At 53.1% G+C, this 15197-nt stretch overlaps 1 protein-coding gene across 1 annotated transcript in view; it reads left to right on the top strand.

The window, feature by feature from the left end:
• Positions 1-15197, top strand: part of SCRIB (scribbled planar cell polarity protein) — a 96661-nt gene that overhangs the window by 22465 nt on the left and 58999 nt on the right. Inside the window, exons 6-16 of the mRNA XM_017838544.1 lie at positions 144-207; positions 1774-1848; positions 1934-2078; positions 2427-2545; positions 3169-3368; positions 4083-4249; positions 4802-4926; positions 6091-6216; positions 6831-7052; positions 7557-7874; positions 10277-10339. Coding sequence (XP_017694033.1) covers positions 144-207; positions 1774-1848; positions 1934-2078; positions 2427-2545; positions 3169-3368; positions 4083-4249; positions 4802-4926; positions 6091-6216; positions 6831-7052; positions 7557-7874; positions 10277-10339 — 1624 coding nt within the window. The remainder of the gene's footprint in view (positions 1-143; positions 208-1773; positions 1849-1933; positions 2079-2426; positions 2546-3168; positions 3369-4082; positions 4250-4801; positions 4927-6090; positions 6217-6830; positions 7053-7556; positions 7875-10276; positions 10340-15197) is intronic.

Here is a 15197-nt window from a genome sequence, read left to right as displayed (position 1 = left end):
GTGAGAAAGGTCAGGATTGCCCCACCTGCTTTAGGAGTTATTAGAGATCATGTGATTTGTGTGATGCGTGTCCCAGATGTTAACCTTCCGCTCTTTGTTTCCTGTTTTATCTCTCTCCCCTCTCTGCCCCCTGTGCCTTGCAGTTCACTCTCCTTCCTTGTCAAGTTAGAGCAGTTGGATCTCGGTGGCAATGACCTGGAAGTACTGGTAGGTGAGGGCTGGTGGGGAGGGAATGTGGGTGGTTGGTAGGGGCAGACCCTCTGTGCAAGCAGGTGGGCTTTCACCTGAGATGCAAAGAAATAGACCTACAGGTTGTTTGGGAAGATTCTGATTTGCCCAGCATGGCCCAGTTGTTCTTCCCAGATTAATTTTCTCTTCATGTGTCAGCCCTTGTGTCTTGTGCCCTGCTGGCCTCATACACAGCTCGCTCTGCCCTTTCCAAGTTCTGGGGTGGTAATTCTTCCTGTCTGGCTGCCAAGGATCTTTCCGAGGAGCCTCTCTGGTGCTTCCCTTCTCCTCTGTCCTGCACTGCCCCCAGCTGTTTTTCTTCTCATCCAGCTTCCTGCCTTTCTCCTTTCTGATTTGATTTCTGCCCTGTGGAGTGCTGGGCCATTCCATGTTGTCCCTGGCAGTAGGGGCAACCCAGTGTGGGGGTTGTCTCCATGGAGGGCTCAGTGTGTGGAGAGCCAGGGCACAGTCTCAGAATTCATCTTGTCTGGGTATTCAGGGACACCCAGTGACATTCTGTAACTTTGCAGCTGTGGATTAAGCTGTTACTGGATCCTGCTCTTTGTGTTCTGGAATGAGTTTTGGCAGAAAACCATCAAAACTGGGAGGCAAAGGGGTTTGTGCAGCTTTGCTGTGCAGAGGCTGAGCTCACCTGTGAGAACAGGTGTCTGACATGTGAGCCACACTGCAGTGGAGCAGGAACTCCAAACCCAAATGCTGATTTTGGGGTATGAACATATGTCTGCCATGGCTGCTGGTGCTGCTGGGTTGTGTTGAGTTGGCCAGTGGTACCTGAGTGTTTGTTTCCATGTGTGAGAGGAGGCAGACCCATTTCATCTGTAAGGCCAGAGCTTCCAACTCCCTAGAATCATGGAATCATTTAGGTTGGAAAAGAACTCTGAGACCACGGAGCCCAACTGCTCCCTCAGCACTGCCAAGGCCACCACTGCCCCATGTCCCCAAGTGCCACATCCACATGGCTGCTAAACCCCCACAGGGATGGAGACTCCACCTCTGCCCTGGGCAGCCTGTGCCAGGGCTGGACAGCCCTTTCCAGTAGGAATTTCCCCAATATCCAACCTGAACCTCTCCTGGCACGACTTGAGGCTGTTTCCTCTTGTGCTGTCCCTTGTCCCCTAGGAGCAGAGCCCCACCCCAACCGGGCTTCACCCTCCTCTCAGGGAGTTGTGGAGAGCAAGAAGGTCCCCCCTGAGCCTCCTTTTCTCCAGGCTGAGCTGCCCCCAGCTCCCTCAGCCGTTCCCCATCAGACTTGTGCTCCAGATTTAGTTCTTGCCTTGCCCACTGCCAGACAGTCCTTCTGTTGCCTTCCATGTTTCCTGTGGGACCTCCTGCAGCCAGTGGGCTGCCCCAGACATTCCCAGACATCTGTGCTTCTATCTTGTAATAAACCATCCGGTGGATGGTCTTGGGGGTGTGAGAACCAGAACAGTGCCTGGCTTTGCAGAGTGTGGTGTATTTGTGGTGTCCTCAAACAGCTTCTCGCCGTGGAAGGGACTGATGCCATCACTGTCCTGTCTCTTCCAGCCGGACACTCTGGGCGCGCTCCCAAACCTGCGCGAGCTTTGGCTGGACCGGAACCAGCTCTCGGCCCTGCCTCCGGTGAGTGCCATTTGAGGCCCTCGCTCACCCCTCTGCCTCTGCCCCAGCTGCTCCCTGGAGCTGTGGTGTCTCCTCTCTGATCCAGGAGCTGGGCAACCTCCGCCGACTGGTCTGTCTGGATGTGTCGGAGAACAAGCTGGAGCAGCTGCCCAACGAGGTCAGTGGGCTGGTGGCACTGACGGACTTGCTGCTGTCACAGAACCTGCTGGAATGCATTCCGGATGGGATCGGTGAGTGTCACGGGATGGGGACCACTGCAGGACTTCACTGCCTGGACAGTGCTTCTGGGGGAGCTTCAGGCAAGAGTGTGTGTGACAGAGAATTAGGGCTTTGTGGGCACAGGTACAGTCACTGAGAACAGAAGCACTGGGTGATACAAGTGGGCAGAACTCTCCAAGAGAGTTCAGGTACTTCTTCTGCATCAGGCATGGATGAGGCCTGTGAACAGGCCTGGTGGGAGGAAAGGCAGAGCCTGTGTTGTTGGGTTACATGATCTCTGATGGGATCATGGCCAGGTGAGTGTAGAACAGCATCCTTCCCCCTGGCACAGCTCACACCTAACTTGTTGCCCTGGCCAGGTCAGCTGAAGCAGCTCTCCATCCTCAAGGTGGACCAGAACCGGCTGACAGACGTGACAGAGTCAATTGGGGACTGTGAAAATCTGTCAGAGCTCATCTTGACCGAGAACATGCTGACGGTGAGTGCAGGGCAACCACCTGCCCCTCCTGTGCTGTTCAGTGTAGCCACCTGCCAGGGATCCCTTCCCTTCTTCTGCCCTCCGAGCTGGATTCCTGAGTGTGCTCCAGCTGCTTCCATGCAGAGTTTCACTGAGCTCACAAGGTCTTGGGAAGACCCTGGTGGAAGCTGCTTTCTCTCACTGATTTTTTTTTTCTTTCCTCTGAAAAATTCTTTGGGATGGCTGGGGTGCTGGGATTTCCAGTCCCAAAGCCCATCCAGGCTGCACTGGTAAGGGGGTCATGGGATAGTTTGATTGACAATGGCCCTGCTGCAAACTGCCCGTGATTTGACTGGTAAAACACAAGGATTGGGAATGGGCAGATGAACAGGAGGAAGGTCTTGACCAGTGGTGGTCTGAGTGTGGTGTGCTGGGGGGAAGAGTTGGCATGGATCAGTCTGTAAGCCCAAGGGAAAAGCAGTCCCTAAGTTGTCCTGAAGACTGTTATCCCAAATGAGTCTGCTGGGACAGGAGACAGCTTGTTCCCAAACTGTGCCTTTTAGCCTTCCCCAGAGGGCTTTGTGCCTTTTACCTCAATTCTGCTGCTCTTTCCTCTTGCAACCACTGACTTGGCTCCTTCCCAGGCCTTGCCCAAGTCTCTGGGCAAACTGGCCAAGCTGACGAACCTGAACGTGGACCGGAACCGTCTGACGGCGCTGCCGGCGGAGATCGGGGGCTGTGCCAACCTCAACGTGCTGTCCCTGCGGGACAACCGCCTGGCACTGCTGCCCCCTGAGCTGGCCAACACCACCGAGCTCCACGTCCTGGATGTGGCTGGGAACAGGTGAGCAGCAGGAATGTGCATGGGCTAGCAGGGGTGTTCCTGGGCAGGCTGCTGTGAGGGAGGTGCTGGATACATGTGGATCCTGGGATCTGCAGTGTGGAGAAGCCCAGGTTGGCTGCTAGTGGATCAACCTTTGCCTGGGAAGCCCTTCTCTGTGTCACCTGAGCACAGGGTGGAGATAACACAGAAGTGTGAGGGCATTTTGCCACGTGTGAAATAAAGATCAGGGGAAATTCCTGGTGACTGACTTCCTTCCTGCAGATTTTGTGGTCTGTGTCTGTCATCAGTCCCCAGGTGATCGGTGCCAAAGCCTCGTTCATGGTGTGCAGGTACCCGGGAGCTGTTCTGAGTTCTGCAGGTTTAGGCTGCAGTTCTGTTTGCTGGGGCTGGTATTTTTGGGAGCAGTTGGAAGCTGACCAGAGGTGCTGTAGAACGCTCTGTACACTGGATGTGAAAGGATTGTTTTTCTGCCTCCAAACCCCTCATTTCACACTTCTGGTGGGAGTTGTCCTTGGCTAAAGGCTGGTGAGGGTGGGTTACTGGAGCCCAGTCCACAGCCATAGGCAGCACAGATCAGCTGCTCCAGTGGTGCAGGAGTGAGGGATCCATAGCAGCTTGGCTCTGTCTCTCTGTTCAGATGGGGCAGCCTGGAGCTGAGGTGAGTTCTTCCCTGATCAGGTGAGTTTAACAAGCAGTTGTTCTTCTCTTTTGCAGGCTGCAGAACCTGCCCTTTGCTTTGACAAATCTTAACCTGAAAGCCCTGTGGCTGGCAGAAAACCAGTCCCAGCCCATGCTGAAATTCCAAACTGAGGATGATGAAAAGACAGGAGAAAAGGTTCTCACTTGCTACCTTCTCCCTCAGCAGCCCTCTCCCAGCCTGGGTAAGAATCTGTGTCACAAGCACTGGCTGCAGAGCCATGTGCTCCAGAGGGGGCTGAGGCCTTGAACCTTCCTCCCTGCTGGGTTGGACTGTCCCTCACTGTGATTCCTGTAGCAGATCCAGGCTCCTGAACAGCTGGGACACTTTTCCCAGGCAGAGATTGTTAAAACTGAGGAATTGCTTCTCTGCCAGGTGATAAGGAAGCTGCAGCCTTGTCTCTGAGTGTTCTCCTTTGATCTACTGACTGAGCAGTTCATTATCTATTGTCCTATCACCATGATATTGTGTCAATACTACGGATTCCTGCCTTAATCCTACATTTCTCCTTACTCCTTGAGTAAGGAGCACTAGAGCTAGACCGTCAGGTCCTTCTGTAGAGATGTACAGAAGGTGACAGACAGGAGCTGGAGGCCACAGCCTTTGTCCTCAAGGCCTCTGATGCCATGGGCAGATACGGCAGAAGTGCCCTAATGGGATGAGCACTGACTTCCATCCAAGCCTGGAACCCTGCCCCTTCTGAAAGGAGCTCCCACTGTGTTCCCTCTCTCCCCAGAGAACCTTCTGCAGAACAGTGTGGATGAAAGCTGGACAGACACCAACTTAAACAGAGTCAGTGTCATCCAGTTCCTGGACGAACCCAAAGGAGATGATGAGGAGGAGTCTGGAGCTGAGAGACGGGTAAGAAGGTCCTGGAGGCTTGTTGGCTCCCTGTGGAAACACAGGCACAAGCTAAGCTTTCTGACTATGGGGAGCCACTGTGGTGTCCATATTTCACCCTGTGACACTGCTGCGGGCATGTGTGAGATTTTCACAGCCCAAAGGGCATTTGGTGCCCTGAGGAGCCAAGCAGGAGTGAAAGGGAATGAATTCCTTGGGAGCCGTGGTGCAGGATCTCGTTGTGAGGCTGTCCCATCCACGGGAGTGGAGCTGTAACACTGAAGTACCCAGGGAGCACTGGGGATGTCCAGAAATCCCAGTAGAGCACTGTCAGGGCAGGGTTTAACTGACCCCTGTCAGAGCTGCCCAACCAAACCCGGGCCATCCCTCTCCCTCCAAGCACAGAGCCAATGCAGTCTATGCTGTGGGAATCCTGTTAGTAAAGTACTAAATACTGTAGGCAGCCTCAAAACCTGCAGGAGATCGTTGTGCTTTCAGTGCAGATGCAAAGGACAGGATAAAAGTTTGTTTTCAGCAAGTGCTCCGGGGGTTTCAGTCTCCTGCAGGATTTTTTTTTCCTTTTTATCTTGTGGAAAGCCATTTTTGAAATCTGAATCCTGATGAGTGGTGTTTGCAGCTGTCCTGGCAGCATGTGTGTACCACTGGCATTGGGAAGTTTGGGGTTTTTTTGATTGTTTTTAACATTTTTATTAATTTTAGAGTGCTGGTTTTCTTGACTCTTGCTTGGGATGGAACTTGCTAAGCAGCACCAATTCTGGTGCTTTCGGGCTTGGCAGACTCCAGAGGGATTAGGAAGATATCCCAAGAAGATTTCCTACCTGTGTTCTGGAGGGGTTTCAGTGTCAATGATTTTGCATTTACTAAGCCTGAAGCACCATTTAAAACTTCCTGTCTCCATCGTTCCTCCCAGTCCCTCTGTCAGATGGAGAGCAGGATGATGTCCAGAGGCAACTGAGTGTTCCCTGCCTCCGTTCTTTCCCCATCCTTCCCAGCCACAGGCTGTGTGAGGCCTGGAGCAGATCCTGCAGTGGGACACGTTGGTCGTGTCTGGCTGAGGCTCTGGCTCTCTGATAAAGGTGTTAGTTACCTGCAGGGGTTCATTCCTGAGGCCTGGCACGCGCTGCCCAGGCTGGAATCCCTTTCCTGAGGGTTTCCCTTCGGCAGGGCCTGCAACGCCGAGCCACCCCTCACCCCAGCGAGCTGAAGGTGATGAAGAAGGTGATCGAAGTTCGGCGTAACGAGGTGAACGCCGCGAAGGCCGATGCCGACCTCAACTCTCCTAACTCAGAAGTGAGTGCTGGTCACTGGGCGATGGATAACCATAGAAAACATGGAATCATGGAATGGTTTGGGTTGGAAGGGACCTTACAGACCATCCAGTTCTGCCCCTTGCCATGGGGGGCACCTTCCACTAGGAACATGTAGAGAATCTGGGGAATGGAGAGTCAGAAAGGACTGACTTTGGGGAAAGATTGGGAGGGACTGAAAATAGATTGTCTGGATTCCAAGGGTTGGGAATCTGCCTTGTGGTGTCAGGACAGGCCACTTAGATAGAGGAATAGATGGGAATGGTAAGGGGAACTATGTGTGAAGGTGGCACTTCTGTTATAGCACAGGGAGGGAAAGAGAAGGCTCTGATATTCCCAGTAAGGAATGATGGGAATGGAGCACATGGAGAAGGCACCTTGCTGCCCCGGTGGGATACTGAGAATAAATGCCTACACAGGAGGTGGAATGAGGTGGACCCAGGTGTAAGGGAGGAGGCTCAGTAGGGGAAGCCTTGGGCAGCCTGAGGAAAAGCTGGTTCTGTTGGTGCTGGAGCATTCCCACCTCACACCAGTCACACTGCACGGCTCCCTTTGCTGCTCTGGGTTCCATCCTGACCATCCCAACTCTTCTCTCAGGAGAAGAGGCTGAGTGCCACGTCGAACCGCAGTGAGGACTCCCACGTGTCCACCAGCACTGCCTCTGCAGACTGCAGGGCAGAGGAGGGGGACCGGGGCTGGCCCAATGGGCAGGTGCCCAACGTGCGGGAGCTGGAGAAGGAGGCAAAGCCCAGAGCAGAAGAGGAGCATAAGGAAGCTGCTGGCCAGGAGGAGGAAGATGTGGAAGTGGAATACAATGAGGTAGGAGCCTGGGAACTGCAGCAGGGTCATGAGGAAAAGTGGAAGGACGTGGAATTTTCAGAGGAAGTGGGAAATGGACGTACAGGTAAATGGGTATGGGATATGGGCATCACTGGAGGCAGATCCAGGCCATGGAAGGCAGCACAAGCTGAGACTGGGCAGCCTAAGCTGAGACTGAGGCAGCCTGTGGGAGTTGGATCCTTGGGAGACTGGGCTGGACAGTGTGGGAGCCTGACAGGGGATATGGGAAAATGGGAGTGACAGTGACAGGTTTGAGTGTCCTTCATCCCTGGAGCTGACAGAAGCATGTCTGGGGGAAGGAGTTGATATGGAAAAAGGCAAGGATGGTGCAATAGTAACACCTTTCCTGCATGTCCCTGAGCACACGAGCAGTGAAAGTGGCTCTGCCCAGTCTGGGAGGGGGGACACGTGGACAGCAGGTTCTGCACTGCCACACATCAGTTACCTGAGGCTCACGGCCTGTCTGGGGCTTTGCCATCGCAGCCCACTGTACACTTTGCTGAGGACACACTGATACGGAGTGAGGATGAGGATGAAGATGAAGAGCGACCATTCCCAGTGGAGAAGCAGAGGCTTATCCGCAAGGACACGCCCCATTATAAGAAACACTTCAAGATCACTAAACTGCCCAAGCCAGAGGCAGTGGTGGCACTTCTGCAGGGGCTGAACAGCGACGGGGTCCCTAAAGAGGAAGAGGAGTTGGGAGGCTGCAATAACAACACAGAGCCCGAGGAACAGGAGGAAGCATGGGATGAGGATGACAGGAAGAATGGAGCTTTGTCTGCTCAGCCGTCCGTGAAGGTAAGGTCTTGTGGGGAGGGGGAAGGTCAGAGGGGTGCACACCTGCCCTCTCCTCCTTTGACCTGCCAGGCAGGCTGATGTTGCCCCGAAGAAACCACTGGCAAGAGGCTCCAGCACTTGGGGATGTGCTGGGGGTGGGAGAGCTGAAGCTCGTTCTGGGGCTCATAGGGTTGTCCAAGAGCTGTGCCATGTTGCTGTTTCTGACTCCTTCACTGTATCAGGTCCTTGCACCCTCCCTGTTCTGTGTGATGTTCCCTGTGCTGCAGGAACAGTTCTCTGTCCCATCGCTGATGGGTTCTGCTGTTCCTTCCAGCCACCTCCTCGCTTGCTGGTTGTTGCCCCTCGTTCACAGCAGGATGAGCTTTATCTCTGGGTGGATCCAATCTCAGACTGATGTTTGGGCCACTGACACTTGGCTTGCTGCCACAGTGCTTCCAAAGTGTGCAAGGGGAGCCCAGAGCATGCCCTTCCCTGTGCTTCCACCTAAATGGAGCCTGATGGATGCTGTGTTGGGATTTAGGGGAGCTTGTGCTCTGGAGCTTTGTCATGGGGCCTTATTGGTCATACTGGGGCTGATGAGATACGAGGTCCTTGGCTCTGCTCAGCCGTTAGGGACACACAGAGGTTCCTGCTTGAGGAAGTTCGTCACAATGGAATAGGAGTACACGGATGAGGGACACTGCATGAGGCTGGAGCAGTTCTCCCCGAAGCTGGTGTGAGGTGTATTTGGCAGGCAGGGATTAGGATATGACTGGGTCTCCATCTCAGTCTGACACCAGCAAATCTCACAGGTGGGATGTGGGTCTCCAGACATAGAAGCTGCTGGAGTAAAACCTGTTCCTGCTGTAACTGCACATGCTCCAGACTGCCAGGATCATTCCCACCCCCAGTGGAGCTCAGATTGCCCAGGGGAAAGTCCTTGCCCTCGCTTTGCTTTGGAGCCTTTTCCTCCGTGGGTGTTTGCCCTGCTCTGCCTGAGCTGATGCAGCTCATCCTGTGCTCCCTAGGGATGAGACATACAGTCTCCCTGTTGTTGGTGAAGTTCCTCAGAAGGAAAAGGAGTTGCTGCTGCTTGTAGGAATGTATGAAGCTGTCCTGAGTCCCTTCATCCAAGATCTGCTGTGCTTGGAAAACCCAGAAAGGTTTTTTAGCCAGGGACTTGGAGCTGAGGAGGCACTGAAACTCTGGCAGAGCCCACGAGGCCTGTCCAGGTGTGGTGTATCTGTCAGAAATTACCTTGGTTATGGGCTAAGCCTTCTGCCTGGGAATCAGTTTCCTTTCTGTGGGGCTGGGTTGGATGCCTGGTCCATGAAGGCATTTATTAGCTGCCACCTGAGCTGCATTCCAAGAGTGGGGAGCAGCATCCCTGTGCAGGGGAGGCTCAGGTAGGAGGTGATATGTGCATTGAAGGAGGCAGGACAGGCTGTGCAGGAGGCTGAATCCTTAAACCAGAGGGTTTTGTTGCCAAGACAATTGGTTTTCAGAAGAAATCCTAAGGTTTCCTGCACTTGGGAGCAGGATCCTGGGTGTCTGACAGGATGCACTGTTTCACCAGAGAAAGGCACCGGTGCAGTTGGGTTTGGGATTGCTTTTTGCTGTGCAGCAGCTGGTGGCACCACAGGCTCCTTGGTGCTTTCTCCTGTGTTTAACTCTTCCTCCTCCCTGGAATAACCTGGTACAGAGGCAGGGTGAGGTCAGCTGATGGTGGTCAGCTCAGGGGTCATGGCCTTGGGGTGCCAGCACAGACAGAACCTGGCCTTAGGGGGTGCCCCTGGGCACGAACATGCTGGCAGTCAGCATGCTGGGAGCCCAGGAACAGCCCCGGCACCGCTGAGGTGGTGGGCAGGAGTGGGGGCTGCTCAGGTGCTGTGGAGGTCAGGAGTGACTCTGTGAGTGGGCTCAGCTCTGGAGCTGTGGAGGTCAGGAGTGACTCTGGAGCTGTGGAGGTCAGGAGTGACTCTGTGAGTGGGCTCAGCTCTGGAGCTGTGGAGGTCAGGAGTGACTCTGGAGCTGGCCCAACTCTGGAGCTGTGGAGGTCAGGAGTGACTCTGTGAGTGGGCTCAGCTCCAGAGCTTTGGAGGTCAGGAGTGACTCTGGAACTGGCCCAGCTCCAGAGCTGTGGAGGTCAGGAGTGACTCTGAGTGGGGTCAGCTCTGGAGCTGTGGAGGTCAGGAGTGACTCTGGAGCTGGCCCAGCTCCGGAGCTGTGGAGGTCAGGAGTGACTCTGGAGCTGGCCCAGCTCTGGAGGTCAGGAGTGACTCTGGAGCTGGCCCAGCTCCGCGCAGCGTGCCCAGGCTGCCGGCGTGGCGTGCGTGTGTTGGGTGGTGGTGGTGGTCGTGGTGGCGGGTTTGGTCGATGCTCCACTAATCCGCATGCCTCTTTGCTGGTTCCTGTCCTAACAGGGGGTGTCGTTTGATCAAGCCAATAATCTGCTGATTGAACCTGCTCGCATTGAGGAGGAAGAGGTCTGTACCACTCCTACTGTTCTCTCTCTGCCAAAAATCATCCAGTCTGCTTGATTTGCTTCCCAGCCTCACCCATTGTTGTAGGGGGAACTCTGATCTCTCTGGGTCAAGTGGCTTCTGGACCTGGCTGATCACAAACATGATGATCGTTTCCTCCCTGCTTTCCCCTTTTCCTCCTTTCCCATCCCTGAGGTGAGAGTGGCTGCTGCAGAGCAGGAGTGAAGTGGATGTAAAAAACCAAAGGGGCTGAGGGGGAAGTTCCTATTTGCTGTGTGCTGAGGGAGAAGTGAATTACATAAATGGATATTTCTGGAAGTGTAGGTAACCCTGGAGGAGCAGAGGCCTCAGGAATCAGCCCAGTGCTGTGTGTGACCCTTAGGGATAGGGAGGAGGATCTCACTCATGACACTGTGCCACTGCCTGAGGAAGGTGGACTGGAGACAATGATTTGTGTATCTCTTGCAGCACCTCCAGAACCCCCTCAAGGCTTCACATGCAGCACCTTGGGGTGTCAGAAAGGGGCAGGTGGCACCAAGGTGCCACAAAGTCCCTGGCACGGGGATGGTGTCCGTGCCAAGGGTTAAAGTCTTGTGTCTGGCTGCCTTGGCTTATCCCCTGACTGTGATCAACTTTGGGTTTGTCTGCAGGTTTTCAGTGCCTGCTCTGCGGGGTCAGTGGCTTTCTGCAGGCAGGTTTTCAAGGAGCTGCTGGAAGCAGAGTGCTGCTGTCACTGGCAAGAGGCAGAACCTGTGTTGGTGCCACCGGCTCGCACAGAGGTTTCTCCCGTAGGACAGTGCAGGGGCACCAGACCTGTGTGTTACCTGAGTGTGTTACCTGGGACTGCTGGCCTGGGCCTCTACAAGAACTTGGTTCTGCTGCTTCCTCAGGTGTAAAATGGAGACTTTCCTTGGGTTTGGATAAGGCTTTCTGGGAGGGAGATGATGAATCTTTTCCACTCAGGCAGAACATGAGTTGGCTCAGGTGTGGTCCCCTGTTAGTGGGTCTTGAAGATTTCTCCATCTTTCTCCATCTCTAGGTCCTTGAAAACCACAGTAACATTCCTTGCATTTCTCTTTTGTGTAATCTCTGTCACTCAGGTTAAAACTGAGCATAAGCCTGTGCTTCCTGATCCCTCCTCCCCCTTCCTTTGGGGAGTCACTGCTGCCAGTCCTTCTCTCCAGCTGTTGGATGCCCTGTTCCATTTGCAGAGTTTTCCTGCTCCTTGGGGTGCTGTGTCCTAGGAACCTTAGTCTTGTCTCGGACACAGTCTGCCCACCTCTTCCTTGGCTCCTGCTCCACCTGCATCTGATGGAAGGACCTAGAACTCCTTCCCTGGAGGTGTTGGGTGAAACAACTGGATGTGGCACTCAGTGCTTTGGTCTAGTTGACAAGATGGTGATCAGTCACAGGTTGGACTCAATGATCTTGGAAGTTTTTTCCAACCTAAATGATTCTGTGATCCCTCAGTGGGGCTGGTTGGAGGCCCCAGATTTGCTCTGGTGTCCCCTCAGCACAGCCCCCTTTGTGTGGATCTGTTCCCTCTCTGTGAAGAGGAACGTGGTTGTGCAGCTCCCAAGGACCAGCATGCTGGAGAACCCCCAGACTGATGGTGGTAGCTGAAGTCACCCCAGAGTAGACCAGCTTTGGGAGGTTGATTTGGGACACTTGATTGTCCTACAGCTTTGGGGAGTGCTTAGCAGGGAATCTTTCACTAGACCAAGCTGCTCCAAGCTCCATCCAGCCTGGCCTTGAACACTTCCAAATCACATCTGCCTCATGTGTTCAGGGATGATTCCATGTCCTTGAGAAGAACCAATGGGCTGCTGGAAACTGAGCAAGGCCACTGCAGAGCAGAGGGCCTGGTGCCCTTGAGCAGCACGGTTTAAGTCCATGATGCTGCTGTCACATTCCTTGTATAATTTAATGCAGCTCTTAGAGAGAAGGAACTACAGGCTGTGTGTTCCTTAAGCCTAAACCATAATCCTGTGCCAGAGACTGATCTTGCCAGGGCAGAACTGGAGACATGTGCCCAGCTTCTGCCAGCACTCAGCACTGGGGTGTGGGAGCCTGGTGCTGGTGTGCTGCAGGGATGCCCAGAGCTCCTGTAGCTGTTGGTGCCAGTGGGGTTCTGCTGCAGTGGAAGAGGAATTTTGTTCGAATGTGTGATATCTGATGGTGGATATCTGGATTCCAGTGCTGGCTCTGTTCCCAGTGTTTTGTCTCCATCCCCATCTGCCCCACAGAAGTGACTGTAGTGGGATGTAGGGAGGCTTTGGGAGGAGAAAAGCAGCATGTGGAGCGGCTGTTGATGGTGTGAGGTTGGACCTGAACTGTTGTCTGGGGAACATTGACAGGATTTTGTCTTCCCCTCCACCCTGGGCTGCCTGGGCAGGGGGAGCTGTCAGTTCCCTCCCTGGGAAGGAGTGAAGGTGGTCAGAGCTCTTGGACGTTGATTTCTTTGCTGCTACTGCTCAGGTGTCACATCCTGTCGGTCCACAGTCAGGAGTGAGTCAAATCTTCTCCTTGAAGGAGTCTCATCCTGTGGAAACTGCTCGGGAATGTTACCATTTGTGTTGGAATGCCAGCCTCAGGCCTGGCACCAGTTAGTGTTTGCCAGTGGCAGATGTGACAGCACAGCCTGGTCCTGGAGCATCCCATGCTCGGCAGTTCAGCTGTGGAAAGGCTGGCACACGTAGTGTGGAGTGTTGGAATGTGTCAGGAGCAGTCCTGTCCCTCCTGGAGCATCCCGTGCTCGGCAGTTCAGCTGTGGAAAGGCTGGCACACGTAGTTGGGATGTGTCAGGAGCAGTCCTGTCCCTCCTGGAGCATCCTGTGCTCGGCAGTTCAGCTGTGGAAAGGGTGGCCCCTCGTTGTGCATTGCTGGGATGCATCAGGAGCCATCCTGTCCCTCCCCGTGGGCTGCTCGGTGCTGCTGCACATGTGGAGCTCTGCCCCTCGCTCTGGTTTTGTGTTTACAGGGTGACCATGGGCTTCATCGGGGTGTTGTCAGGCTCGGAATTATTTTGTAGCAAATTTGATTTTCCCACAATGCGACCCATAAATTTCAAGCCCAGAAAAGATTAGTAAACTTCTCGTGTAATGCAGGAGAGGTCACGTCACCTGTGTTTGCTCACCTGGCTTGACTGGAGTATGATAGAGCAGAGTCCTTTTGACATTTGAAAAAGACACAACACTCACGTTTCTACCAATTTTTAAAATGACCAAAGTTCCCATTGACTAAGAAAAAATGTGCCATATTTTCTGTTTTAATTAGTCTGGCTTTTAATTTCTTGCCATTGGAATGTTTTTGCCTACTGAAGTGCTAAAGGGCCTTTTGTGTTCTCTATGGAATCATAGAATGGTTTGGATTGGAAGGGACCTTTTAAAGGTCACCCAGTCCCACCCCCTGCCATGGGCAGGGACACCTTCCCCTAGACCAGGTTGCTCCAAGCCCTGTTCAACCTGTCCTTGAGCACTTCCAGGGATGGGGCAGTCACAGCTTCTCTGGGACAGTGTTCTGACACCTTCCTTGCTCTGTGACCCTCTGGTTTGGAGGTGGGATCGTTATCTCTTCCTGTGAAAGTACAGTTTCAAGTTTGGCCATGATAAGGCACAGTTTGTACACAAGTGCCCCTCAAAATGATAGAGGTTAATGACTTGTATGATTGCTGCTTGTTCATCATCAGTCACTGTCTCAGCTGTGAATTCTGTCTGATCCAGAGCTTCCCTAAGGACCAAGGAGCAAACCTGTGGAATGATTTCTTGTACAAATGCAGAACTACCTGCAGAGTTTCCTTTCCCTGCTCCAAGAGTGGGCCAGAGTCACCTGGTTCTGCTCTGTCACACAATAATCTTGTTGGCTTTCGCAGAGAGAAGGAGCAGAAAGCAGCAGAGGAGTGATTGGCAGAGAGAAAATTCCGTGTTCAAACAAAACACTCCACGGGGAATCTGATTATCCCTTCTGAACTAGACAAATGACCAGTATAACAGACATGGGGCTTTGCTGCCTGGAACCAGGATTATGTACAAAATTCAGACATTAAAATAGCCACTGTAGAAGTTGCCAGGGCTGAAGCACTTATGTGCCTTAAAATGGTCCCCGTTTGCAGCCGTGTGTTCAGAACATGTCAGTGGAGGAGAAGGGTAACTCCCAGACAGTTCCGAGACTTTGTGGTGGAAAACAATCCCCAGCTTGGATCCAGGCACTAGATAGAATGAGGCCTGACTGGGATAGGTTGGCATTTCTGGAAGATACAATTTAGCCAAAAAAGGGCTGTGCTCAACTGGGAGCAGCAAGGCTGAATTCTCAATGAACGTAACACAGAGGATTTGGAAGAAGTCTTGAGGTCAAGTCTTCTGCCACCACTGGCAATCAGACACTGTATACAAACTGTTTCATAAGTCAGTCAAACTTTTTATGAAGTACAGATTGTTTCCTCCTGTTACAAGACGTGCACACACACACACACAGGTTTCTCCTCTGGGGAGAAACCCAAACCTTTCCAGATTTTTGCTTCTGGAATAATTAGAAAACTTACTTTCAGTTGGAACTGTCATTTGTTAGTTCATTGTTTTCATTGTATTTTTTCTTGTCCAGTCTCTTCCCTGCTGGCTGACCCATTGCTTGTCCTCAGTGTAATTTTATGGACGTCAGCCTGACTCCTTCCAGCCTTCCTTTTGCTGGATTTAGAGGAACCCAGTTCTGGTATTCTTTGGTAAGAAGGGTTTCCATTCCCTGCCTTTCTGGCTGCCTTTTCTTTCACCTGATCTACTTGAACTCAGGTTTGGTGACTATGGACAACATGACAGAGTTTATTCAGACTTTAGTTCACTAAATTCCATAGTTGTTTCTCCATTTC

Source organism: Lepidothrix coronata, unplaced genomic scaffold (assembly GCF_001604755.1).
Source record: "Lepidothrix coronata isolate B3197 unplaced genomic scaffold, Lepidothrix_coronata-1.0 Scaffold345, whole genome shotgun sequence".
In the NCBI taxonomy this organism is placed as follows: Eukaryota; Metazoa; Chordata; class Aves; order Passeriformes; family Pipridae; genus Lepidothrix; species Lepidothrix coronata.
The sequence above is the reverse complement of the archived record's forward strand: the minus strand, read 5'-3'. Positions and strand labels throughout refer to the sequence as shown.